Source organism: Manacus candei, unplaced genomic scaffold (assembly GCF_025592945.1).
Source record: "Manacus candei isolate 608988 ecotype Guabito, Panama unplaced genomic scaffold, ASM2559294v1 h1tg000050l, whole genome shotgun sequence".
NCBI classification, from domain to species: domain Eukaryota; kingdom Metazoa; phylum Chordata; class Aves; order Passeriformes; family Pipridae; genus Manacus; species Manacus candei.
In genome coordinates, this window is record NW_026138098.1 from 32240517 (window position 1) to 32267729 (window position 27213).

At 40.7% G+C, this 27213-nt stretch overlaps 1 protein-coding gene across 2 annotated transcripts; it reads left to right on the forward strand.

Moving 5' to 3' along the window:
* The first annotated feature begins 47 nt into the window (after positions 1 to 47).
* On the forward strand, positions 48 to 26710 carry LOC127476993 (solute carrier family 22 member 15-like). Of its 2 annotated transcripts, XM_051800619.1 has the most exons (12): positions 48 to 2420; positions 3794 to 3940; positions 7120 to 7252; positions 7897 to 8061; positions 9649 to 9778; positions 11463 to 11684; positions 12387 to 12527; positions 13320 to 13405; positions 16620 to 16728; positions 20527 to 20599; positions 21091 to 21254; positions 22245 to 26710. In XM_051800619.1, the coding sequence occupies exons 1-12, from the start codon at positions 2010 to 2012 to the stop codon at positions 22255 to 22257; spliced, it is 1794 nt and encodes a 597-aa protein (XP_051656579.1). In that variant the 5' UTR covers positions 48 to 2009; the 3' UTR covers positions 22258 to 26710. The 2 variants fall into 2 exon arrangements, with proteins under 2 accessions (XP_051656579.1, XP_051656580.1); XM_051800620.1 differs by lacking the exons at positions 20527 to 20599; positions 21091 to 21254; positions 22245 to 26710 and adding an exon at positions 18661 to 19388.
* Positions 26711 to 27213: the final 503 nt, after the last annotated feature.

A 27213-nucleotide genomic window follows, 5' to 3' on the forward strand; every position in this document is an offset into this window, starting at 1 on the left:
CATCTGAACTTTGGAGAGGCTTTTAAAACTCTTTGAAGGGTGACTGACCTGCCTTGGGGGTTCTGCCATGGAACCTGAAGCTGATTTACACTGAAATGGAACTTACCCTGGGAGAGGCAACTTGAAAATGGTACAGTGTTACCTGTTTGAGATGTTTGGTTCAGAGTAAACTCAAATTGAGATGTTTCCTGTCCCAAAGGATACACCTTCCTGGGGAACTGCTGGACAGCAAACTGATTTGAGTTTGTATTTCCTAGGCAGAGTTCCTGTGGTGACCCAGAGAAGGAAGGTGTCCTTCTCAAACAGCTCAAATAAGCTGTTAACACTCCTCCCAAAACCCAATCCAAAACCTCAGTGACCATGTTCTCTGGACCTTGTTTGCAAGGCTCCTGACTTACTGCCTCAAAGGAAAGAATTGCTTAATAATGTTAATTGAGGAGAAAGATTTGAGAGACAGTGGCAATAAATATAAGCATTATGAAAATTCATCTGACTGTAAGGGACCTTGCAGTGATTCAGTTCCTGATGTCAGAGCAGTTCATGCAGTACAAACCCCCTGGCAAAAAATTGTGGATGTCAGAAAACAATGTTGACCTTTTCTCCTTCATTTGTTCAACTGATGTTTAGCAGGTAGCAGGAACATTCCTGAATGTGGGCTGAAACTCTGTCCCGCTGTGTAACGTGATGTTGGTGAGACCCACTCAGGGAATCATTACCTGATGATTCTAAAACAGTGCTGGTATGTATGTCTTAGGCTGAAATGTTAAAGGTGAAGCAGATGCAGCAACAATGGGGACAGGTTTTTTTGGGCTCTTTTTTTTGAGTCCTTGGGTGGGCATTGTGTGTTCTCCACACTAACATGAGAAAACAGATGTTGGAATATGAGGGGAAACCAAATAGGTCCTGTAAAATCAGTAGAGTTCCAAAATTACTGTTGTCCTTTCTGTAGCTATATTCAGGAATGGAACAGGAGCCTGTCTTATGTTTGCCCGCCTTTGCCAAGGTTCAGTGACAGATTGCTCTGTCTGAATTAGGGCAGGAATCACAAAAGCAGCTGGAGCAGAGACTACAAGGACCTCAAAACGCAGGATTTCAGTGCTATCTGCCAATGTACAGTGACTACGTGGATGAGGAAGCTTAGAAATTATTTAGAAACTTCCTTTTTTACAGGCTGTCCCAGTTCCAAGGTAAGCAGCACTTTGACCCTCAGCTGTTCCTGGGCAACAAACTCATTCTGTTGCGTGGCACCTGCTGCTTCCTCGGGGAGCTGTGCTGTGACAGCCAGTCTTTCTACTAATTTTAGTTCTCCTGGAATAAGAATACTAAGGGGAGGTCATCCTAACTTACTGCTTCAAAGGATTTCTTGATTGGGCTGAGGAGAAAGACTTAAAACCCCAAAGCAAAATTAAAACCCTGTACAAAGTTAGTGTAATAGTAAAAGCTGCACCTTCAAACGTAATGGTAGGAAAAATGCAAATGTAACTGTGTGTTAGAGTCTTGAAGAAATTGCACCAAACAAGTCTAGTCACTGTGCTTTTGTCAAACACCTTAATTAATGATGGTTAGTGTCTCTATTCTTAATACTAGATTTGCCAACTTGAAAGGAGTTTCTCCTGCTCTCCTGCTGTCTATAGGGTGTGGAGCTTTTTGGTGTCACCCTGCAAACTAGATGAAAGCCACAGGGTGAAGAGAGCATTTATGGTAGTTCACATTGTTAATTGAATTGGCAGGGCAGCCTCCTAGTTCAGTAGGTGCCGAATTACCACATGACCAGAGACAGCAGCCCGGGGAAAAGGCTACTGAGCAAAATTAACCTTTGGTAGCAGCCTGCAATTATCTAGTCTAGATGAAATCCTGATGAAAAACACTGCTTCTCTTAAAATCCAGGCTATGAAAGAGGGAGAGCCGCTCCCGTTTTCAGACAGCTCTGGAACAACTGCCAGGCTGTTCTGCTCTCCTCCGGGGTGTCTCCCGCAGCACCCCGTGATTGCCTGTTTGCTGGAGAGGAGATGTGGCCATATCTCGGAGCATCCTGCCTGGACCCACCTCCTGCCTTGGCAGCCTTTTCTTCCTGCAGCGTGGGGAGGCTTTTCCCCACCGCCTGGCGCGGATGCCCCGCGCTCCGCCCACCCCGTTCTGCGGCTGTGGCGGAGCTCTCGTTCCAAACCCCCCCGACAGTCCTCGCTGGGCCGCGGCCGGTCCTGCCCCCGCGCCGGCAGCGGGTGAGGCTTTACGGCCGGGGCGGAGCTCGGCTCGGCTGGGCTCGGCTTAGCCCGGCTGGGCGCCGCTGCGGGCGGGCCATGGCGGCGGGGCCGGGGCTGGAGCTGGAGCTGGGGCTGGATGTGGAGGAGGCGCTGGCGGCGGCGGGGCCATTCGGGCGCGGGCAGCGGCGCCTCACGGCCCTGCTGGTGTTGCTGCAGGTGAGGGCGCGGCAGGACCCCCGGGCGCTGCTTTTGGTTTCTGTTCGCACAGCCCGGGCAGCATCGCGGGCACGGCGGTGCCGCTGCCGGGACATCCCCGCCCCGCTCCCGGGCTGCAGGGGGCTCGGGAATCCCGCCGGGAAACGCTTTCCCGGCGGGAGCCTGGGAGTCCGTGTCCCCCCACAGCAACTCCACCTCTGAAGACCGTCCCGGTCCCGGCCGCTGCTCCGCTGCTCCTGGGGAGGAGACCTCCCTCCCCTCGCCGTTCTGTGCCGGCAAACATCCTCTTGCAGCCCCGCTTGGATTCGTGGGCGTTCCGAACCGGATTTGGTGCTTTTCCAAGGAGCCTGTCAAACCTCTCTCTTACCTCAGTGCTGCCTTGCGTGCTTAACTTGTCAAAGTTCATGATGTGTTTTCCTTATTCCTGTGCGCATCTTCTTATCTTGCTTGCTTTTTAAAGAGCGCCTTTTATGCTTCTGCTGATGAGGGAAACTACAGCACTTTTTTTCTGTTTCTCTTTCTTTTTTCCTATTTTAATCTCTTCTGAAAGTGGTATGCAGAGTGCTGTCTTTAAATAGTACCCACGCCCCAGCATGCAAATATTTATCTGTTTCGCTCCGTTAGTTTTCTCTCACTTCCTCCTGTTAGTGCAGTTTTGCGTTTTGAATTAAACACGACTGGGAGGAAAGGAGACTGTGCTGATTGATGGTTTTCTTTGTAACTTGTTTCTGCAAGAGTGTCCAAGGTAAGCACAGGATTAGATGACCCATTAAAACAACATCCAGCCGAACGCACCATCTGAAGACTTGTGGCCCAATGAAGGGAACCATTCTGGAGTCAAAACTTTTCTGTTAGTGGTGACATGCTAAAAATCACTAATATGTGGATATGCTTAGGGATAATGTTATTTTAAGTTAGAAAAAATAAAATCATGTGCAAAACCTGGAAGACGTTCAAAACATCTTGAAGCCCATCTCAACGAATAAATATATTCATTCAAGTAAAACTTTTATGTATAAAAAAAAGTAAGTATTAAATCTCACCTATGAAATTATAATGAAGTTTTTAATATCTTCCTTTCCTACGTCTGGCTAAAATCTGCAAGAACAAAACGAACAACTCCACACCAGGAAGGAGGGTGTGAAGATGAATCTTCCATTGGAAGTGCACCAGCCTCTCTGGGTGGTACTTGCTGCTCCCAACGGCCTTCATGCTCACATCTGGGGATTTAGACACAGTAGACTGACTGTGTTTTCTTTGGGATACTTTCTTTGGCGAATTGTTAATTGTTAGTTTAATGAAAAGCCTGCAATATTCCATCAGGTCTCTTTGGTATTGTTCAGGGTCAGTGATTGATTGTGTTGTATTTTAAGGTATACGTGGCTAGCCAGTCGATGCTTATTGTGCTCGTGGGAGCTGTGCCCAGGTACCACATAGACCAGGAGGGAATTCCAGCGAGCAGAGCTGAGCTTGCCAAGCACATCCGTTTTGCCAGCAACTTCACATCCATCGTCACTGAGGCGAGTACTTCCTTCAGTGTCATCAGTTCTTCTCTTCTTGGGATTTGTGCCACTGGTGCAGGACATGGCATGTGGAAAAGCCAAGCAGGGCTTAGTGTAATGTCTGGCTTATGCTACTAAAAATCTTTAGAAGCCACCATTTGGCTCTTTGACTTTATTATTATTTTTAAATCGGAAAGTATGTGACTGAATTATTAGTTTAGTTTTCCTAGTGTAAATCTAATACTTATTAATTTAGGTTGAACTTTCCGTATGTTACTTATTTTCAGTTTTACCTTCAGCTGTTTTAGAAAGTTATTATTAATGAAGAATGATCATTTAATTACAGTTTATAACTGGAATTGAGGATGAGCTCCTCCTAATGTCTGTTGAGTGCTGAGAGATGTTCAGTCTGCCGTGCCTGCACAATCTGTTGTGCATGTAAGCTTGACCATGAGTTACATTTGTTCCTTACAGAAGATGAAACCAATATGAAAATGGAACTTGTGCACCACACGTCTGGATATTTTAATGTGTGGTGAGAGCGGGAGATGGAACAGATTGAAGTTTGCTGAGGGGGACAGAAGCTTTATTCTTCATCCTTATGCCTTATGAATTCCGGTCAAGAGGTTCTGCTTGCTTTTCCCTGGTCCCTGGGCTGTAATCCCTCAGACAGGCACGAGTGACCTGAGCAGTGCTGCCAGTGCCAGAAAACAGGCTGTGTGGGTGGCTGGAGTGGTGGCCTGAACTGCTGGAATTCTTGGAGCAGTTCTCAGTAAACTCCTATAAGACAGGTTAGCACTTAGTGTAGCTGGTGCCAAATTTTACTGCCTTCCTGTTATCTCAAGTGTGACTGTGTGATGTTTACCTTGGAGAAATATAGTGACTAGACATTGGAAGAATGATGCAATATTGGATCATATCCTCTGTCAGAAACAGATTTTTTTGATTAGCAAGATCACCCTTCAGTTCCAGACTTTCAGCAGGATGCCTGATGTGGGGTAGTGCTTAATTTATAACCAAAAATCAACAAATTTTAACTAAGACTGTGTTTCTAAATGTAGGAGGCAGTGTCCCTATTTTCAAAATATGTGGTAATTCCCAAGATTCATCAAAACAGATTTATGTTCCCATGCGTTTTGGTAACTTTAAGATTTTTTAAAACTGTATTGTTAACAGTCTTCTTATGGAATCTTTAGATGCTGACCAGCATTTTGCTGCTAAGGGTCTAGTGAGTAAATCACACTTCCACATGGATATAAAGAGCTGAGAGGATGTCTGTTTTGGTGAGAGCAAAATTGGCAATGCTTTTGTTGGCAAGCTATAGTTCATTTTGAAAAATATTTAACAAGTTCTCTTTGTGCAAATAAAATAGATGGATGCATTCTTTTAAAAGTTACATTCTTCACAGCTCGTTACATTAGACTTGTTAAAATACAAACATGCATCCACCGAGCAGCACAAGGAACAGTTGGCAAAAGCAATCTTTCCTGGTTCTGCCCTGAGAAAGGAAGCTGCTTCTGTAAAGTTTATTTTCTTTATTTTGGCATTGGAGATTAAACTTTGTGGAGATTAAATATTCTCTGTTCTGTTCTGGTTATCCAGGGGAACTGTTCTCAAAAAACCTCCAGAGCAGCTCTTGACTTCTGCTGCAGGAACTAATTGTTGTAATTAATTTTGGCATAACTAAGAATTCATAAATAATAGCTTAGGCTTAGGTTATGAAAAATTGTTAGAATTGCTTCTTGCTCCGGCATCAACTCAGTCCCCTGCTTTAACAAGTGATGGTGCTTAGGGAGGTGAGTTCAGGATTGGACAGTGAGTTCAGGAACTTCTACATTTGGTGTAGAAATGGTCCCCTACTCTTGAGAAGTGGATTTTTGCAACCATATCCAGGAGCATAAAGTTGTGTGGTCTCTTGTATCAACCTGAAATACTCTGCAGGCAAGAACTGGGAGTTTGAAATCTGTATGGTGTAGAGTGCTAGAGTGGAGAAGGAGTGCTCTGTGCCTTGGAGAGCACATGCAGTGATATTTTTATTCTTTAATTTTCCTGAGGGTTTGTACCCAGGGGTATTTCATTGTTGAAGTCTCAGAAAGTTAAGAAACCATAAGTTTTGGGGCTACATCTTCATTCAGTGTGACACTCATCTGCTTTTTTGGAAATAAATTTTCCAGTAAATACTCTGGGAATTATTTGAAATACTCAAATAATGATGAAATAGTTCTCTGGGTAAAGCTTTGTGTTGAATTAGTTTATTTCCTTTCCTGGAAAACGACTTAGGATTTTCTGATTCTTTCCCAAGCTGGTGGGGTCAGCAGTGTTTCTAAGTCCAGCAGTGTGTTTCTGTGAGTGTTGACTCTCCCTGTCCATAGTACAGGGGCTGCACAAGCTCTCTGTGTGCCTTGCCTCAGCAGGAAATAGTGTTTCATTCTGATTTCAACCCACTCTGAGCTCATTTTCTTCTCTTCTGATGATTTTTGACCGCGCTGCCTCAGTTTAGCTTTTGGATGAGGTAGAAAGTACACTTTGTGAAGAAACCCATGATGCATTTCTAACTTTGGCTTGGCTATAAATGCATGTGTGCAGTGAGATACTAAAACACCAGTGAGTAGTCTGTAAGTAGTTCTTGGCATTTTTATGAAACAAGGACATTTTTCCGTAATCCCTTCCTGATTGCCTTCGAGGGTTCAGCATGTGTATGGTGGGGAAGGGCACCAGGGATCACCAGGATCAGGAAGCACAGCTGCACAGCATTAACTCTCTGAGTACTGCAGCACTGAACGTGCATTATTCTTGCTAAGGAAGGACTTTTCATATCTGTGCTTCGAAACAGCTGAGTTGGTTCAGTGCTGGATAAGCTGTTAACAGTTCAGACTCTCCTTGTTTTAATAACCTAAGGTAAGCTGCCTGGCCAAAGCTTGGGAATTGGGGTGCAACTATTTGCACTTACTAAGTTGAAAGATTTTAATATATTACATTGAAATTTCCTGAGGGAGAGATGTTAGGGTCTGTTGGGGAGGCAAAAACATGGCTACTGTGGGCTTACCTATCAAGCTTTGAATAAAACTTTAATGGGATATAAAACAACAAGTGGGAAATGGCAAGTGAAGAATTTTGATAGATTTTTCATTGTTTTTGAGAAAAGCAGCAACTTGGTGTTCATACTTTTAATAAGGATATTCTTTTTTTTTTGGCAGTGGTACCTAATTGACCGAGAAGCCTACAAAGTAAGCCTTGCATCATCCCTATTTTTTGCTGGACTGCTCATTGGAAATATCACATTTGGCCCTTTGTCAGATAAACTGGGCAGGAAACCAGTGTATATCTCAGGTAGGAGTGTTAAAAGATTTTTCTTAAGCATTCTACATGGATAACATCTCTTTTCTTCCCTGCCCCTGGCCCACCCTGCTCAGAGGCTGCTCGTGGGTCCCCTGCTCTGTCAGTGATCTGTGTCAGCTTGTCACCCAGAGTGGAGCAGCACTGAAATTGTCAATATGAGTGTGCTGAGCAACACAGAGGTCACAGAATGTCGATGGCAGATGAAAAAGAACCTGGTTATCACTACTGGAGCGCAGTATTCCACACATTGCCCAACCATATTGTTCCAAATGAAAAATAATTTGCCCGTTTTTGGAGGGTGAGGGGGAGAATGATTTCCCTAAACATCTTTGGAGTGGGTTCCTCCTGTCCTGGTGTTCTGTTTTCCAGACCCTTTTGCAACCAAAGGGTCTTTTTGTTTAATGAGAACATTGTGTGAAGGAAATGTCACCTTTGACATTGCAGGCCTCAAGTGTGTGCCTTGAAAATGATTGTAATTTTCGTATGATGTGATTTCAGAAAGCCAAACGCAAGACATGGGAGATGAGCACTAAAGTCTACTCACTATAGTCAGTCGCTGACTGTGGTCCCTGGTCTGTTTTGGAGTTCAAGCTGTGTAGCAGAAGTACTAATTCCATTTTATTCTGTCTCTACAGGTCTCTTTTTTGATGTAATTTTTGGGTATGTCACAGCCTTAGCTCCGAATTATGACATATTTGCGGTTTCACGGTTTTTTGTTGGAATCGTGAATGGTGGAATGGCTCTTGTGTCTTTTGTCCTAACACAGGAATATGTAGGAAAATCATTTTGGTCATTTACAGGTGGGATTTGGGATATATTTAATCATTGTTACTGTGACACGTATTGTTCTATCAGTGCCTTACATTTTATGTTTGTACAAAGTCAAGTCAGTTGTAGTGTAAATCAAATGAGTGTGATGTGATTCATCCAGGTTCTCATTTCTGTGGGAAAGGTGCCTGAATAAGGGAGATGGGATTGAGTTTGTTTGATAAGTAGCAAAACTGAGGTTTTCAAATTGATACAGTAATTCCTAAAATTTCTCAATTTGTACACTGCATTACGTTAAAAAAGAAAACAAATGTTTTGGCAGATCCTGCCAACTTCTCCTGTGTGATACCTTGGGAAGGTATTCTGGGAAAAGTCTCTGTGAACCACAAAATGAGCTGGTGCCTGGACAGTGTTTTTTCCACTGTTGAATGTGCTGACCTTCCAGTATTTTTAAATGTCCTTTTCTCATATGCCAATGCCGAGACTTAAAATAAGTTTAACACTTGGATGTCAGACAGTTTCAAAGCTGGAGTAGCTCAGGCTGTAACGCCTTTCTGGCAGACACAACATGGGGAAAAACATAGTCCAAATGCTGGCTTTCTGTGTCTGTGATGAGCATATTTCTCTCCCTCATTTATTCAGTGGCCTCATTCTGCTGTTTTTCTTACTTTTTTCTCTGAGCTCCTGGGGGTGTATGAGACAGTTGTGGTTTAGTTATAACCTTTCACCTTTTTTTTTAAGTACTGAATTTTCCTCTTCTGAGTTCACTTTTCTGACTTGTGCTTTCTCTCTCTCTCTCCCGCCCTTCCTCCTCCTTTGCCCGGTTGTCTCTCTCTGCTCTTCCCAGACTCCTCCCTGCAGGGCCAGCCTCCCGATGGATGGACAAGCTGGGCCATTTCCTGCTGCTTGTTGCTCTAGGTGCTCTATTCCAGTTGTGCTCAGCGTTGGGAAGGAGGGGCTGAGGGAGAGGTCGATGCTGGATGCAGCTCAGCTGTGTCAGAGCAGCTGTTGGGATGTTGGTGTGAGCTGGGCTTTGTGGGACACAGCTCCGAGTGTCTGGGGGCCACAGGATCTCCTGTGTTTGGCTGCAGAAGGTTTGTTGCTGGGCTTTTGGAGTTCCAGTTGACCCCGTATTTTAAACACTTTTCTTTATGTTAGTTCATCAGAAATCTGCTGTAATAAACCCCAGGATTGGCAGCTGGTTTTGTACTGAGCTCAGTCCTCGTACTTCTGTAACTTCCAATTTCTGCTCCACCCTGCTGCTTCTATTCAAGATTTCCCTAACAGACCTAAATAAATCACTTGCTCCCAATGCTTCCCCTCCTGTCCTCAGGTTTTCTCTTTAGTGTCTAAGTTCCTGTTCATGTCATGCTCTCTCCTATGTCCCACTCTTTTATTTTTTTAAAGGGGAAAAAAAAACCCCAACCCTCCCATACACTACACAAAGCTGTTCTTCATTGGGATTCCATGTTACACTTAAGCCAGCTGGTTCACAAGTGCTGTAAAGATAGCTCATAAAATTGCTGTTTTATTTAGGAATTTCAGGCTTCTGCTTTAAGAATTTTTTCCCTTTTGCCAATGTTTTTCTGTGGTGATTGGCTTGCTCTTGTTTTTTTCAGGTTCACTAACTAATGTGACATTTGCAGTTGGCATTGCTGTTTTTGCTTTGCTGGGTTACTGTATCAGAGAGTGGCGCTACCTCGCCTTGGTGTCGAACACTCCAGGAGTCTTCTTCCTCCTCCTCTCTTTGTAAGTGGTTCACGTGCATTCTCATGATAAGAAAAAAAACATGCAGTAATGAACCTTGTCACCATTTGAGAGGGGTGTAAAGGAGGGTGACACTTTTCTGTAGGGTTCTGTGAGCCAAGCAGGAGTTAAAACACTGTTGTGCAGGAAGAAGGGGTGTGAAGTGAAGCAGGAAGTCGGGGTTACCCAGCAGACAGGCTTGTGTTTCTGGGTGTTGTTACAACTGTGGTGACCAGCGCTGCAGAGAGCAGCTGTGTGCCAGCTGTCCAAGGAAACTCAGTTACAGATCTGCTTGGGAAGGGAAGAGAAGGCCGGCCAGAGGCTGTGAGCTGGAGCATCTGCCAGGGACAGAAACGCTGCCTTCTGCCAAGGCAGGGCTTCAGAGCTTGGGAAGGGATTGTAGAGTTCCTCTCCATGAGACTCAGCATGCAAAGGGAACTAAGTGAGAGCACTAGGAATTGCCTTTTTAGTGTGATGTGCTGTGTATCTGCTTGCTTTTGAGGTTCCTTGTGTCTATTCCTAGCGCTGCTGTGCTTGGGTGCTCCTATTTAGAATTCCCACACTGACATTATCAAAAAAATGATTATAAAATGCATCAGTATTTAAGGAATTAGATGCTAGCTTTGTCTGGGCCGTGTTCTTAGAAAATGTTCTTTTAATGTATCAAGTAATGCACCTTGTATACTCCTGGTCACTAGTTAAAGCTGTAGAAGAAATAAAAGAATAGTATTTTGCCTGCACATTAATACCAGGAATGTCTAGCACACGGCACAAATGGGAAAAAGGTCTTCTGATTTCCATTATTTTTTAGATAGATCTGCTCTTGAATTAAGTTCTGTTAAAGAATACAGTAAAAAAACCCACCTCGCTTCCTGTAGTCAAGGAAAACAAACTCTGCGGGCAGCAGAAGGAAGTTCTGCATGATGTGTTTTCCTCTATAGTGTTCTGTTTCTGATGGAGTAGAATTACTTCCCCGAAAACTAAAAATGCTGGGATCCTCTGAAGTAATGAAAGTTTAGTTTGGTTGTAGGATGTATATATCTGTTAAGAGTACTGGAGAAAATAAATGTTAAGTTAAAAATATTCCATTCCTTATTTTATGACTCATATGAAAGCTGCCACAGAGGAAAAAGAAAAGCTGGAATAATGAACTGAAGTTGTGGAAAGCCAGGATATTCTGATTATATGTGGGAATAAGAGATTTAAATCTTATATGAGCAGTGATGAGCTGGTACTGGAGCCTGACAATTAATTCCCCAGTAAGGTTTCTTTCCTTCTCTCTGCTCCAACTCGGAGCCCTTCCTGTAGTGGAGAAGCTTGAAATAAACTTTGTGAAAACCGGGTTTTGTTCAGGATGTCCAAATAGTGGAGGTTTGAGATGCTTCCTTGACTATGCTATTGTAGCATTGCCTAAGAAGTCAGTTCAGCAGAAGTCAAGAATGAGATGTAAACTTTTCTAACATGACTGAGTGCATTGTCAGGCATCTCCCAGGGATCCATCTGTAAGGTTTAACTGTATTATCACCAGGCTGCCTGGAACTGAATGTGCAGAACAGTACAACTATAATGTGTTCCTCTGGATTTTGTATTGGTATTTTTATCCAAGTATCGATTTGCAAAATGGTAAGATTGACTTTAGAGCAGTAAATGAACTTGTCATTGTTGCTCTTCTGTTCCCTCCTGTTAGCATGCTCCCAGAATCTCCACGGTGGCTGTACTCCCAAGGGAAAACAGCAGAAGCTGAAGACGTGTTGCAATATATTGCCCTTTGTAATGGAAAAGAAAGATTAAATCTAAAATTGAAACCAAGTGCAGGAACTCTGAGGAAGGATGAGTTGGCACCTGGAATCCTGAACTTGGTGAAACAACCGGTCCTTCGGTGGCGAACCATCCTTCTGATGTACATCTGGTGGGTGACAGCAAGGTGCTGAGGTGTTGGGGGTGAATCAGACACGAGGAAGTAATGAACATTTTCATCCTTTTCTCTAAAAAGTAGTATCTTTAAAAAGTACAGAACATCAATGTGTCATAAATGTGTCGGTTGATAGTAGACAATAATCCTGCGAAGTGATGTGTTACAAGGTTGCTGTTCTGTCATTGTTGCTGTTGTGTTTTATTTTCAGTATGTTACTTAGAAACTGCTTCAAAACCTACTAAGAAATAATCTGGTGAGAACATAATATTTACACAGAGTGAAATGAGAAGCTGAAGCAGAAATTACTGAGAGGATGTGTGTTTGAACCAGCCTTGGGAAGAAAAGGGCTGCACGGATTAGGCAGCCACAGAGATCTGGATTTAGAAGAAGAGTTAAGAGCCTGAAATTACATTTCACAGGTTCAGTGCAGGAAAATTGTGAGCAAGGTAAAATACAGGTTGCATAGATTTATATTAGGTGCTATCTTGAAAAGTGATACAACTGTACCAAGTTACTGTAATTAAATAGGAGCTTTTCTCATTGCCTTATTTCCCTTCCAGGAGGATCTAAGAGTTGTCTTCCTACCATGTACCTCAATATAGCTAATCCATAACTTGGCATAATTTACCTTTTAAATGCTTTCTTAGTCCTAAAGACTAGTTCTGTTAATAATATAACTTTTCTGGTTATTTTTAGGTATGTCTGCAGCTTTGTGTACTATGGACTAACTTTAAATGCTGGTGAATTAAGAGGAAATCTCTATTTAAACGTGGCTCTTTCTGGTCTTGTAGAAGTTCCAGCATTTCCTCTCTGCATGTTTTTCATTGAGAAATCCTGGTAAGAAAAACTTATTTCCTAGTTCTCTGCATGTATTTGTAGATACCCTAGAAAAATATTAACATTTTTCTCAGTCAGATACTTCACTTCTTCTAAACAGTGTTGGTTCTTTGGGGATTTACTCTGCTGTAGGAGTTTCTGCACTTGATGCAGAAATGAGACTGGTTTTCTACATCTTTGCTTTTTTAGTTTTGTTCAGATCTTACATTACTCCGGAGATAAGCTCTTCAATGATTAATGTTATTAAAAAATTTTGGTCTTTATGGAAAGAAGTGAGTAGCCTAGTTATTTAAGTACCTATAGGTTATATATCTCTCTTACATATTTTATTCAGAATAACATGGTTTTGTAGTGCCTACCAACTACAGTTGAAAGCAGTTTTCAGCATTGTTCATTTTTACCTAATCTTTTCTAAGAGAACTTTGAAGTGAGAGCTGTTCAATTTTCAGGAAGGCACGGGTGATCCATGTCTGTGTATTTTCATACTTTTCAGTGTGCTTGGAGGCCATCCTTTGTGTGGCTGCTTTTTTCCGAAGCCCAAAAATTCTGACAAGCGAGGGCTCCTCAGGGTTTCATGTAACCTGCACGTTTGGTGTCTTTGTAACGCTACTTTGGTCTCACTGAGGTCAGTGGCAAAAAGCCACAAGATGTGAAGCACTGACCAAGGTACAATAGATTTAGAGCTGTTACTTGTGCTGCTGTGTACTTCAGTACTTTGGTAATTTGCAAACAAACTGAAAATCACTGGAGGGCCTTGTTTCCATCTTTACCCGGGTGCTCTTTTCCTTCCAGGTCTGGAAGACGTAAAACCATGACGTGTTTTCTGACATTTGCAGGACTTGCCTGTGTGTTTACCATGTTTTTACCAACAAATGCTAGTAAGTGTGTGCTGCTGGCAAAGCAGAAGTTGGGATAAAAGCTGACAGAACAGCTTGATGGACACTTTGTGGCCGAGTGTATGAGGGCCTGGTGCCCTATCCATTTACACCCCTCTCTTCTCTTTTTGGGGCTGGTCAGGGAGACAGGGGCTTGTCTATATTCCTTTTAACTCCTTACAGGCATTATTTGACTGTTAGTTGACTAAGTTGGCCTGGCTGTAAGCCCTTGGCTCTCTGAAGGCCAGCCCAAGATGTCCCATTCTGTCTCAGATACTGACCCTGCATTCATTGATCACTATTAAGCAGTTCACCTTAAAGTGCTGGATTTCATAGCTAGACCACTATGCAGTGTAATCTTGGTTTGGATCTTGACAGTGTGAGGTGCCAAGCTTAATTTTACAGTGGTTTTGGTGGCATGTGGTATTTACAGAAATAAAAACCGAACATTTTCCAGAATTAGAAGTTCAATTCATCATTAAAAAACACCACAAAAAGCCAATAAAAAGCTTTAAAAAAATAATTTTGTTCTTGAGAATTAGAAATGGAAGTCAGAATTGCAGTATGGAAGCCACAGGGATGGCAGGAAGCTTGCTGCCTTTGTCAGACTCAACTGGGTATTGCTGTGTTGTGCAGTTGTGAGGATAGCTCGTGGTAACAGTGGAGCATCATCACATGTGTTTCTCTTCTCAAAAGATGTGTTTTTCTCTGACATTGTCAGTGACATTCACAAAATGTTCGGTTTTGTCTTTTCAATTTTATTTCCATTCCAAGTACATTTTTTTCTATGCTAGTATTTATTTTAGCTACTGAAAACTTAGGTCTGTGTGACACTAACAAGTAGAAGTGGCTGCTCTCTGCTTGTGTTTTTCTTAACATCCCATCAGTAGAAATACTTCAGCCTTAACAGTGTTCTGACTGAGAGCACCAGCTCTGTGATCCCAAAGTAGTCTCCCATAGGCTACGTTTATCCTTAACAGATATAAATGCTGTCTGGCATCCAGTTCTAATTGATCTGAGAGAAGGCTCAGGAAGAAAAGCAGACAGAGAGAAAATGTCCCATAATCTGATATGGCATTAATTCAAGTCCTCAGACATTTTCTTGCTCCTTTTATTGAGGCAGTGTCTTCCTTTATTCCAACAACTTTGCTCTTTGTGCTTCTCTTTATGAATTTTAAAACAAAATGATAGAAAAGCAGTAGGGTAATAATTCCTGAAGAGTTCCTCATTTACAGGAAGTCTTCTGCCTTTTCCAGTTGATTTGTCTTTAATCCCATTAAAACATCTGACTTGGCACTGTGGTGAGAGTAAAGCTGGCTCTTGGCCCAGAGTGATCTGTGTCAGTTCAGAAGAAAGAAATTTGGTTCCAAGCATGATGACGATGAGTCACTTTGGATGAAACAAGGATTGCTGCAGCTCCAGTCTGACCCTCCCATTACTATTACATTTGTCTAAGTCTCTGTTCTTCCGAGTGATTGATAAGATCCTTGATTTTATTACAAGGGATTTAAGGTTTTAATGAGATGTTGGGCACCTGCCTCTCATGTCTGTAACCTTTGCTTGATTTCTAGATAACTCTGCTAACTTGTGAATGAGAATCTGATCAGAATGATTTCCCCTGTGGAATAAACCAAGAGCATTTCTGATATTAAAGATGTGTACTGAATTGGAGACTAAAATTCTGCCAGTGGTTATGTAAAGACTGATATAACCCTCAGCTCCCTCTTTCCTTATCACTTAAAATTCATCAATTAGTTTGTGTATCAGACTGGAAGATGGTGAGGGAGAGTGGCAGTGGAGGGGCAATGGAGCTGTCATACTATTTTCTTTCAAAAGCTGCTGTAGAGCAGAAAGACCATCTGCATTTTGTGTCTGCTTTATACTGCAGCAAGCAAAGGAGACTCCCAGGCTAGGGGTAACTGGATTTTAGCTTTCATTGAGATTTATCTGTTTGTGGCTTTCCTTGATATGCTTTCCACTGCAGCAGGAAAGAGAATTTGCAGTTCTTTAAATCTATTTTACCTCAGCTCTAGTTAATGTTGAGTATTTTGTGCTGAGAACGCCCCTTTCATGGTGGGTACTTTGTCTGAAGTAAGTTTAAAGACTCCTTCAGTCTCAAAAGTCCTGCTCAAATGAACTTTTACTCATGAAGGTGACTGACAGAGGGTGAATCTACGTAATAGCACTGGGAGGACCAGCTTCACGCCTTTCCATCTGGCAACTGTGTGTAATATTCCAGTTCCTCCCGTGTAAAAGGAGAACTTGGGTGAAAATGTTGCGTCTGTTTTGCATGAATTACAGAAATAAGTGCAAAAAATGCATCACACTTAAAGAAATTAAATCAAGTTTCTGGATTTCAGTTTACATACAGATGAATTTCTTCCTCAGTTGAAACAGAATCTGACTGGATGAATTATACTGGAAGTACTGATGGGCAAAATTAAAAGAAAAGCAACTGAGAAGCAATCAGAGTTTCCCATGACTTAATGAACATTATTTGATCCAAATCAAAAACGCTGAACTCAGTGCTAAGGAAGGGAACCTGAAATACAGCTAATCAGAATACTTGTTCTTTTTTCATCTAAAAAAGCATTAAATTCTCTTTTTATTAAAACATATGGTGCAAACATAACCATAACCAAAATCACGTTAATGAAAGCCAGGTTTCTTTTGGACTCTAAAAGATGCACACTTCAGTTTGGCCAACCAAACTCTGTCTCTTAGTAAACTTAGTAAATGCATTAGCATTTGTTCTTTCCAATTACAGAGCTGTCACAATTTTAAGTCCCAACAGGGTGTCCTTGGGGAGCAAATAAACTGTTGAGGTGAATGAAGTTTCATGGTTTTAATCTAATAAATTAGTCAAGAAGGGTATGTTGTCTGTGCTTGTCAAAGGACGCAGTTACCTGGGAAGATGTTCTGACTGCAGAGCTGGAAGCAGCAGCCCTTCCTTTAGACATGTGATAGTTTGACAGTTTCCAAACAAACAAAAAGGATCTGATTTCCTTTGTCCTAAATACAATTTTCCTAAGCTAGCTTAAGAAACTAGCTTGGTTGGGAAGAGCTGAGATACTGCTTTTGTGCTCGTAGTTGAAAAATGTATGGGTTAAACACTGCTTTTTGTGACAGTCTCCAAACAAGGACTAGAAATTTGTGTAAAGAAAGAATAAGAAAAGAGACTCTTTATACTTACATCCTGTTTTCTCTTTCCTGAAAGATCTCCTCCTGGGTCCCACTTTGTTAGCTCTGTGTGGAAAAATGATGGTCAGTGCTGCTTTCAACATCCTGTATATTTATACATCTGAGCTGTACCCAACAGTGCTGAGGTAATTTAGCAGAGCTTCTGGGTAAATGAAATTGTTTTCCATGCTCGGGATTGCAGATGTGCTTTAGCATTTATCTGTAATTATTTTTACCTGAAATAACTGTATGAGTTCTTTCTGTAAGTAAGGCAGCTCACCAGGGCTGGAAAGGGCTTCTCCAAGTAGTCACACATTTTGCACCAGTGCACTTTTCCAGGCTGTTTGGGGAAATTTGCTCTTGGTCTGAATCCAGAGCAAAACCATGAAAACCAGCTTCTTGTGCTGCAGTGCTTGGTGATGTGTTTATCATTTCTACTATTGATTTTTGGGAGTACAATTACAGGGAGCAAACCCAAACACAATGATGTGATGGAAGTGTGTGCTACCTTAATAATAAATGCAGACTGTGCAGTAAGGACTAGTTACAGTCCTTTTGTGTGCTTACATCTCTCATATGACTTAGTTTGCCTGCTGGAAAGCAAGTTCTTTTCTATATCTTTGTTATTTAATGAAATATTTATAATGCAACCCATTTTAATGGTATCTATATGACAGTCATTTGCTCTACACCATTTAATTAATGGTGTAGAGCTAAAAACCTTAATTTATTTTTCATAGTTCTTACCAACTCTCTGTGAAGTTACTCTCCTGTTGTCCCAAGATAAATCTGAGATAGGAAAACATAATACAGTCTTGTTCTTCTCACCCTCATGTTGGTCCCATGTGATTTTCTGGATGTACTCTAAGTACGTGTTCAGGCTTTGAGCCACATTGCATGAGTCGATTAAGAATAGCAACTGCAAATGTACTCAAAAAAACTGAGCCCAGTTTAGAGAGAGCAGGAAAGTTGAAAGGTGATGTGGAGTAGGAAGGTGTCCCAGCTGGTAGATGTGGCTGTAGTTAGTTAGGATGGTGACAAATCACTTGAATCCAGGGCTTTGAGGGCTTTGGGGGGAAATGAAAAAACAAACAAACAGAAAAGTTGGGGGACTCCTTGGATTGGCTTTTTTTTTTTTTTTTATATCACGGTTCATAAATTACCATGTTAGGGAGCCATAAAAGCTGGACTGTGGATGCAGCTTCAGCAGTACCACTGATGAGGATGGAAGTGGAGTGACTGTTTGTAGATACTGAGCTTGTGGTTCTTGGCACAGCTTTAGGTTGACTATGCACGTCCCAGGCACACTGACTGCAGTTGGATGTGGGAGATTGTTTGCATTCTCCCCATCCAAACTTCAGACCCTCCTTGTTTTCCTTTTTATTTTTGAGCACATTTGATTTTTGTTTGTTTGTTTCCCTGTCCCCTCTACTTTTCAGGAATTAAGAATCAAGAAAATGAAATCTGAAAATGTTTTTAATTTATCAGCTTCTGCTTGTTTTGCTGTGTTTTCATGCTACACTGTCTCCTTAAGTCCTTTTGATGTCTGGTGCCAAGTATGTGACAGCTCATGCCTAGCAGGAATTACAGCAGCATCTCTGTGTGTATGAAACTAAGTAATTTTCATGAGGAATATTAAAAAAAAATCAAGTAAAGTGCTGCTTCATTTGAGAATCTGCACTAATATTCTGGCAAAAAAAAAGTACTTTGTATGGCAAATTCACAGACCACCAGGGGAGAAAATGTAAGGAGAAAGACAGTTAAAAAAAATAGTAACTTTATTAGACCAGTTTAGTAATGTGACAAACTAATACATTAAACCATATGAAGATTCCTGACGTGACAATTTATACATTTAAAAACATTTGATAAATCTCTGGTCCTTTTAATTGCAAATATTATAGTTTCTGCAAGAGAAGTAGTGTGATGGGTGAGTGCTAAATTTAAAGCAAAACATCAGCACCACCTGGTGGTCTCTGCAAAGCTTTGTAGTGCTCCTGGATCAGTCCTGGGATGAGACGTACATTCAAAGGCAGAGGAGGTGGAATAACTATTTTTTTACCTTTTTTTTTTTTCAGGTGAATGTTTTGCAGAAAAATTAAACGTCTTCAGTATTACTGCTCTGTATTTAAACTTACTATTTTAAGTATGAGGATTGTTAGGCCTCTGTTTTAAGTTAACTGGTACATGCAGCAGTGACAAATACACCTCATGGTATAAACAGGACAGTGCTGCAGGCTGGGGAGTCTTTGGGCTTGGGGCTTTTTTTTCCTTTTTGATGTGTCATTAAAATACTTGCTGGGGAATGAAAAAAAGTTAAAAATAGAAAATTTCACTGCTGTTGCATTTTGGACAAAGAGGAAGGTTATCTTTGGGAACAAATTGTAATCATAGCTCAGTAATATAGATGTAAAAACTCATGGGGGTTTTTTCGTGAGAAAGTAGTTGCAAAATGATGACATCCTTGTGTGTCTTGGGTGAAGTCAGAGTGAAGCCATTGCACTGCCTAGGACAGCTTTTCTTGCTTATTTTCAGTAATTATTAAACTATTTGATTATTTTCACAGTGGGGAAACTATCCTTGGGTCTTTTAATAACTGCTTTCATTTTGCATTGGAATGGCAATGATACAATTTGCATTTAGGATCACATTTTACCATATTCCCTCTCAGCAGAAAGTTAAGAAGCCAGCAAACCTCTGGGCATGGACAGACTTGGGATCTGTGGGAAGGATGCTTCCAAAGGAATGGTTCACACACAGACTGGTGTGTCCCATCATGCAGGGATTTTGTTGGCAAGGGAGGTGCTTGGCCTTGTCTTGTGGGGTTTGGGTTGATGTGGCCTAACTGTGAGGAAACGTGGGTTGTTATTTTCCTTTTCCCAAGAGGACTTGATGAGAGAAAAGGTTGCCTTTTCTGTTTATTTTACTTCAAAGTCACTGGCCTCTCATCAACTCCTTCCACCTGTTTCCCTTCACCTGGCAAAGGGCAATCAGGAAGGGACATGCAGGTGGGTGACATTGGGATACCAGTGACCGGTGTCACCACTCTCCTCATCGTTCTTAATCCTGTCACTGTCTTCCTGTCTTTGGAGGAGGAAAAGGGTGAGCAGGAGGGGGAAAAAAGATGAGCAGGAACAGCTCAGCTCAGCAGCGAGACTGAGGATGATGATGAATGAGAGGAAGGAACCAAGCAATGCAGAGAGAGCAGCCACCATGACCTTGTTACCATCTCGCTGGTGACTGGTGCTGACACCCATCTCTGAAGGGCTGTTAAATCCTGTATTTAGGAATGATACAGAGATGGAAGAGTTTTTGCAATTGTTCAGAAAATTAAAGACCGAGGACTTTTTAACTTTCCTTTGAAGAGGATCTTGCTGTTCTAAGCCATGATTATCACAGTCTGGATGAGATTATTTTAAACTTGTCTGAAAATTGAAGGGAGCACAGAATTCAGCATCTGGCCAGATGTTTTCAACCTTCTCACTGAGTTATTTTCTGTTTGGAGGTAAACACTGACTTTTCATCTGTGCACCCCGAGGTGGCAGAGGAGAGGCTGCTGCAGCTCAAGCTGGAGATAAGATTCAGCATCTTCTCTCTGAAGATCCTGCCACATTTTGAAATCATTCCCTATTCAGGGATGCCCAATTAAATTGCCTTAGGGTGCAGGTTGGAAAGCCTCTCTGTTGGTTGATTGAAGGATTGATTGCACAACAGGGTGGTTTTGGGAGCGTTTGAAAGAGTGTGATTTTACCTTACCTGCATTCAGTTGAGGAAAGTCTTTGGAGTAACCACTGGAGGTCTTTAAAAACTTTATTTAAATTCAAGATTACTGATAACTTAAAATATATATATATAAGTTGGCTTGGACACTGCCACCACATGTTCATGCATGATTCAGTTGTGTATTCTGAAAGTACAAACTTTGCATCCTTTGTTCAAAACAGAAATGCTGGCTTGGGTGTCTGCTCCATGTCTTGCAGATTTGGGGGCATTTTGGCTCCATTTGTGCCATCTATGGTAAGATTATTTTCAACTTTTTTATGTAACTCAGATTTATTAAATTCTCTCAAAAGCACTTTACTCTTTTTGGTATCATGTCCACCCCTATTCCTTGGAAAAAAAATTGATTTTATGAAAAATTAAATAGTGTTCACTCGATTTCAAGAATGAACAATCTTAAAAATACCTAGTATTTTGTCATTTTTGGAAATAGTCTAATGTTTTATGTTGTCACTATTTCATCTCTGAATGAAATGGTTGCCATGTAATGCCTTTGGTACTGCTAAGGCTCACTCAGTATCTGAGTTTTCTTAGACATGTAAACAAAGCTTTCATATGAAGCTGTTTCTGTGAAATGGCATTTATTGGGTTTCTTTCCTCTACCAGAATACGGATAATTGCACAAACTGCTGGATTGACAAGCTGTAGTCTTTTGGTTTTGACTGCGGTTTGTGGTTTTTGAGAGCAGGCAAGAATGCTGGGTTTTTACTCTGGGTTTTTAATTTCAGAAGTCTCTCAGTCCTTCTATACCGTTCGTGGTGTTTGGAATCACTGGACTGTCTGCAGGATTCCTGACTCTCCTTCTGCCAGAAACACTAAATAAGCCAATTGCTGAGAGCATCGACGGCCTCCAGAGTCCCAGATACCAAGTGCTTAAAAATGAAGAGACAGAGTAATTAAATATTTTTTTTTGATAACTTTGCATTATTTTCCCCTCTATCTTATGTGAACTATGGTTGACCTGCATCTTGGTCAGACTGTGCATTAACAAACATGAAGTCTTTAGAGCCATCCTTCTCCTGCATTCAGCAGAGATGAAATCTATTCCTTGGCTCTTAAGGATGAAAAGGCTCCACAACATTCATCTGTAGGTCTTACATTATGTATAAATGAATATGATTTTGTTTCTTTTAAAGGAAAACCGATTTTAAAAAGACAGTCTGAAATAATCAACCACAATACTTTCAGTAACATTCCTATGCTTTTACAGGAAAACAACTGGGCGTATTTTTTATATATTGGATTGTGCCTTTTTGTCATGTTTATAGTGGAACATAATTACTATTAATACATATCTGAATGTTTTGTCCTTCGTTAGTCTCCTGGGTTAAAGCCATTTTAAGTGTTTTCCTGTTGTTGATATGCACTAAATGAAACTTCTGAAGTGGGAAATGAAATTTTTGTTTGATTCAACAAGTAATAGAATAGAAAATGTAAAGTATATCCCCTCAGTTTGGGAATGGTTTCCCAAATGAATTAGTCTTAAAAGGGAGGGGTAGGGGGGGATTTCTATAAGAAAGGAATTGGTATCTTAGAATTAAGCAGGCTTAGTGTAGAAGTAAAAGAATATGTGGTTCTCTTATGTTTTTTCTTTCTATGCTATCTTGTGAATTATCTGGTAATTATTGTACTTAATCAGTTTAATTATACTACACGCACTATTCTGCTCTCTTTCTATGCCTAATACAGAGTAATACTGCATTCAGTTGAACTGGAAAAAAACCCCAACAGCTTCTGCGCTTTTCAAATACCACTTCACTTCTAATGTTTAAAAAAATCAATGAATTCTGGTTTTCACCTTTAATATTAGGCTATGAAATAGGACAAGGCAAAGAAGATATGTAAAACATTTTTAAGTAATTATTTCTCTTCTGTCTGACAGGCAAAGCAGTTAGAAGAAAACACTTGAGTTTGAGGCCTGTCTGGTGGAAAATGAAGCCTCCACTGAGAAGATGCTGTAACAGCTGAAGGGCAAAGTGCTGCTCCCTGTGTCTGACAGGAAACATTCCAGGACTCATGTATAATGCTGTTTGTAGCATGTTGAACAGCTCTGTGTGGAGACACACTGAGAAGATGGAAGGAGTTGATCAAAGCTTGTGAGAAAAGAGCTGACAAATCTGTGCATTAATTTAATGACTTAACAAAAGCCCACTTCAGAGGTTTGGACTTCTCTACAGCTTCTTGAAGTGAAGTATTAATTTATTTTACAGGACATAATTGCCAGCTTCAGATGAAGCTATGATGTTGTAATTGAAGTGATGTATAATTTAAAATTTAGATGGCCTTATATATTCTGTCAAGCTGGAAATGTGAAAAGGAGCAGCATCCTGTATATGCTAATTTTCTCTGCAGGTTTTTTGCCTCTAGACTACAGTGTATACCTCACAGTGTGAAGAGACCAAAGATCTGTGTGGGTTGTTGGCCTTAGGTCTAGCATAAGAAACCTGAGCAGGAGATCTGAAAGGAGAATAAATGGATTCTGTTGTGGGAGACAGCAAGTTTTTGTTGGAGAAGATGCCTTAAATGAAAAATAATACTATATTGGAAAAAGTGTCAGGACTTGAAGAGGTGCATTTAAAGGAGAGGATGAGTAACCTTTTAGACAAAGGTTATTAAGTTCTAGCTGTACATGTGGAATGAGAAATTATTGAGCATGAGTTATATATTGTATAATATATGTAGTAATATATAATCCCATATATTTCATATATCAGTTGGAAATTCTTCCTGCAAGGGAACAGTGTTTGGTTAACAGTTAATGTATTTACGTTGGAATAGATGCATCACAACCGTTACAGATTTTTTTTATGGCAAACACAATTTTGTTATTAAAAAGACAATTATTTTAACATCTGTATTATGAGTGCTGCTTTTTCCAGGATGTTTACCCAGGCTTTTTTGAAGAATACTTGTACTGTTTTGATTTTGGCCCTTTATCTAATGTGTTGATAGCAAAAGGTTACTGCTGGGCCACTGTGTTTTGAGAAGTTCCACAGTTAAATAATAGTTCGAGCACCTCTGGAAGTGTGTGTGCATTTTTACACACACCAAAATCTGTGCTGTGCCCACATGTGCTTTTCCAGGAGCCTGATCAGGACCCTGAGAGGTGAAGATCAGTTGGTGATCAGAACAATACTTAGATAATGTTGACATACGGGTGCATTTCCTTAGCCTCCAGGGATGAAGCTTGATGACAAACAGTCTATGGAATGTGCTCCAAACTTTTATCTTCTGATCATTTATTTATTAATTCGCTTTCATGAGGATTAGAATGGAGTTTGTGATTTTTTTCTTCCCTGACTAATATTAACATCTTCCATTGCATTAACATTTATAACCATAGTGACTGATTGTACGTCTTCAAAGGATAATTGGGTCAGCAGGGATATCATAGAGACCAAGTTTTGTTACTGTTGACTTCAATTTTTTTATTACAGGAAATAAAATTTAATAAGAAACAGAATGATATCAAGTTATATTCCCAAAGCAGAGACTCAACTTTGGAAAGGGAGGATCATAAAGGTACCACCATGTGGCGGGAGTGTATTTCTCCCTCCTGCACTGCATCAGTGCATTTTTCCTCTTACTTTTATTCAACATTATGTGAAAAATGGGAAACCAAATAATTTGCCTTTTGAACATGGTTATTTATGCTTTATTTGACCTGGAATTAATGAATTCTTTGCCTGGGGTGACTTCTGTGAATGCGGTGGATTGATGACCATAAAGCTGTGTGTCCCCAAAGACAATGATCTTTCCAGCAGCCCTGGCATGACTCGTGGTACCTGGAGCTCTTTTTAGGAGGCTAGGCCAGTGTGGAATCTGCTTTGGTACTTTGTCTCCAAGATACAAAAAAAATAAATATGGACAGAAACATCAACTTCTGGTTTTGCTTCATACAGTTTCCCTTCAATTTAACACCTTATTTACCATTTTACTTTAAATATCCTTGCTGCATTTTGCTACTGCAGTATAAAAAGGTGGTATTTGGGGGGAAAAAAAGCATTTTTCCAAGTATATATTTAGAAGTAAGGAAATAATTAGAAAGACTTTGTTGGACTAATATAACGTGTGCATTATGTCTTATAAGGTATAAGTGACACACCAACCATATGTCATTCCTTACTGTATTTGTCACAGCAAATTGGAAAAGGCAGCACTTTGGTCAAATAACTGAGTTTTTTTTTTTGGGTAGATGTCTTCCCTTAAAGCTATGACTTTGTACAACTTGAAGTTCTTCATGTAGAGCAACTCTTTTTCTCATTATGTTTAATGAAGACAAAGCATTTTTTGGGGGGGGGAATGCCCTAATTCTTTACTCAGTGTGGGACCATTATCTGTTGATTTTCCACTTCTCTGTAAAAAGAACAAAAGGAGCTGAATTAATTCAAGTGGCTTAATTATACACATTAGGTCACAATCTCCATCCTTAAATACCACTTTTGGCTCTTCCCCTGTGCTTTATTTGTGTGTAGAAATTTGATTGTAATGTTGCATCTGCACTGTTCATCTGTTTCTGTGTTAAAACAATGTCTTCAGTGCTTTAGCACTTGATTGTGAAATTGCTTTTCTTTCTTTATCTGTTTTTAAACTGATTTGAAGTCTTTATCCCAGCATTTGAGAAAGTTCTGCTACTTTCTGGATTTTTTTTTCATGTTTCAGCTGCAAATGTCAAAGTATTAAAAAAAAAAACCGAACCAAACATTGGCTGTCCTTAAATACATCTGTGATGTTCACAAGTTGTCCAGAAAGAAAGTCTGAGCTGATTTCAGCTCTTTCACTCCTCCCTGTGTTTCACCTTTAATATTGCTGTATTTTTCCCTGAGGAATGCTGGGGTTCTTTTCTGACTTGAGTGCTGCTGAGCAGGGGCAAAGCTTCAACATTCATTTATGCCACCTACGTTTTAATGCCATTTGCCTGTCATTAGGCAATATTTATCCTTTAATTCTTGGTTGGGTTTGTTTAAGCCCCAGTTTCCCCCTTGTCAGAGGAAGAATATCAATTATAAATGGAAAAGTAATGGAAAAGTTACTGGAGGATAATGAAAAATTATTTTTCCACTACTCCTTCAGTTCATGCTGTCTTTTGTTTTTTGTTGCACATTCTCTCGTTCCCCAGCCCTCCTGGTGCCTGACTGATTCTGGAGAAGCATCAGGGATTCAGCTGAATCTACATTTTCCTGGCTGGCAAATAGCCACTGCTTTCTTTTGTCATCAGCCAGTCATATAGACCCCCTCTCCCCACACACACCATGTTAAAAATCAGATCAAGTATAAAGGCAGGGGTTGAGTTCCTTTTTCCTGAAAGGAAATTTTGCCCAATATTCATGTCAAGCTCATCTCAGTGATCTTTTTCATTATCCCATTTGATGTTCCATCAAAGCTGTTTCCTCCTTTATTGAAGCAGTGTGTGTTATTGCTTGAAGTGAAGGCTGTGGATTCATTTTTAGCATTTACCCTTTTTAATCTCAGTGAAGTACAAATAATCCTTTGCTCTGTTGATTAACGCTCTTGCACCTAAGCAGTAAAGAAAGGAGGAGGTAAACTTTTCAGACTATCCGCTGGTTCTGCCATTCAGTTTTTAGTTTGCTTGAGGCAAATACCTGTGTCACGTATTACAGCATGCAAGAGATCTGATTTTTTTTCCATGCAGTGTGTTAGCAGCAGTTCATTTGATAGTTCATCTCTTGTTATATCACTTGCTACAGGAGATGTAAAATTTCCCAGAGACAATTTTGGGAGATGCAATCCTTCCATTAGAGTTAAATCTGTGAAAATAGTGGACACATGTACAGCTACAGGCAAACTATGTGTGTGAAACACTGCCTAGGTAATGGAATAGCAACCTGGTCATGCTAATAACAGGTAAGTTGAATTGACTGGTCAACTTCAAGGAATTTTTTCAACAACTTCTGTCACTTAGGCTGAAAATTTCCATATTGGTGTTTGTCTGCCAGGTATCAGTACTGCCAACATTGTGTTGAAAGGCTCTGTGAAGAACTAGTGATTAAGTGGTTTTTTTTTAACTCAGAGATTCTGCATCTGCAATACCTCATTTCTTGTTTGTCACAGCCTCACATAATTTTCTACCTCTGCCTATTCCCTACTATCCCATCCACAGCGATGTAGGGCCTGATTGAATTCTCATTTCTCTGTACCAGTGTGCAAAAGAAGAGACTGCAATATATTTCTGGCTCACCTAAGGAAGCTAGAATCTGTGTACACAAAATGAAGCTACTCTAGATATGTCCGAATTAAAAGAAATTGCTCTTTCTTTTCAATGTCCCGTATCTTGTGGTTGGTCAGGTTTACAGATGTTGGTGTCAATATTCAGTGGGAGCTGGCTCTGGATTTGCTGCAAGAAGCCTGGGAGCAGCAATGGTACCCCCAACTCCCTGTACCAGCTGCAGCTCGAGAGGTATGTCATGGGCTTCAAACCGTTATTAAATCCTTATGATGGTGTATGTTCTTGTTTGTACAAATGTCTGGTCCTTTTTTAAGGCTGCCTGATCCTGTGATTTCAAGGCTGTGATATGACAGTTGAGCAATCTGTCGTTGCATTGTGTTTATTTCCTTTCATCGTTTTAGATTTGCTGCCTCTTGGTTCCACAGCAGATGCCAATGATCGGGAATAATGACAGTGAATAGGAGTGCTTGACCTACAGATAATACACCCTGCAGTTTAATGCAGGGTGTGTTTTGTGTTGTCTGGTTTCTCTTCTTCTGAAAGTGTTCCAGTTATTTTTCTAAGTGGACACTTTTCTAAGGCCTCTCATTTTTATGTGTCTGTGTGCCTTGAAATGGGTAAGCAAATGGCTCCAAGTGCTTGTGTGAAGATATTCCCTCAGCGT

Bases quoted from the DNA above. Each gene is read 5' to 3' on its own strand.
- LOC127476993 (XM_051800619.1), top strand. From the start codon at position 2,010: ATGTGGCCATATCTCGGAGCATCCTGCCTGGACCCACCTCCTGCCTTG. The intron at 2,421-3,793 runs GTGAGGGCGCGG...TTGTATTTTAAG, and splicing joins CCCTGCTGGTGTTGCTGCAG to GTATACGTGGCTAGCCAGTC. The intron at 12,528-13,319 runs GTAAGAAAAACT...TTTTCCTTCCAG, and splicing joins TTTTTCATTGAGAAATCCTG to GTCTGGAAGACGTAAAACCA.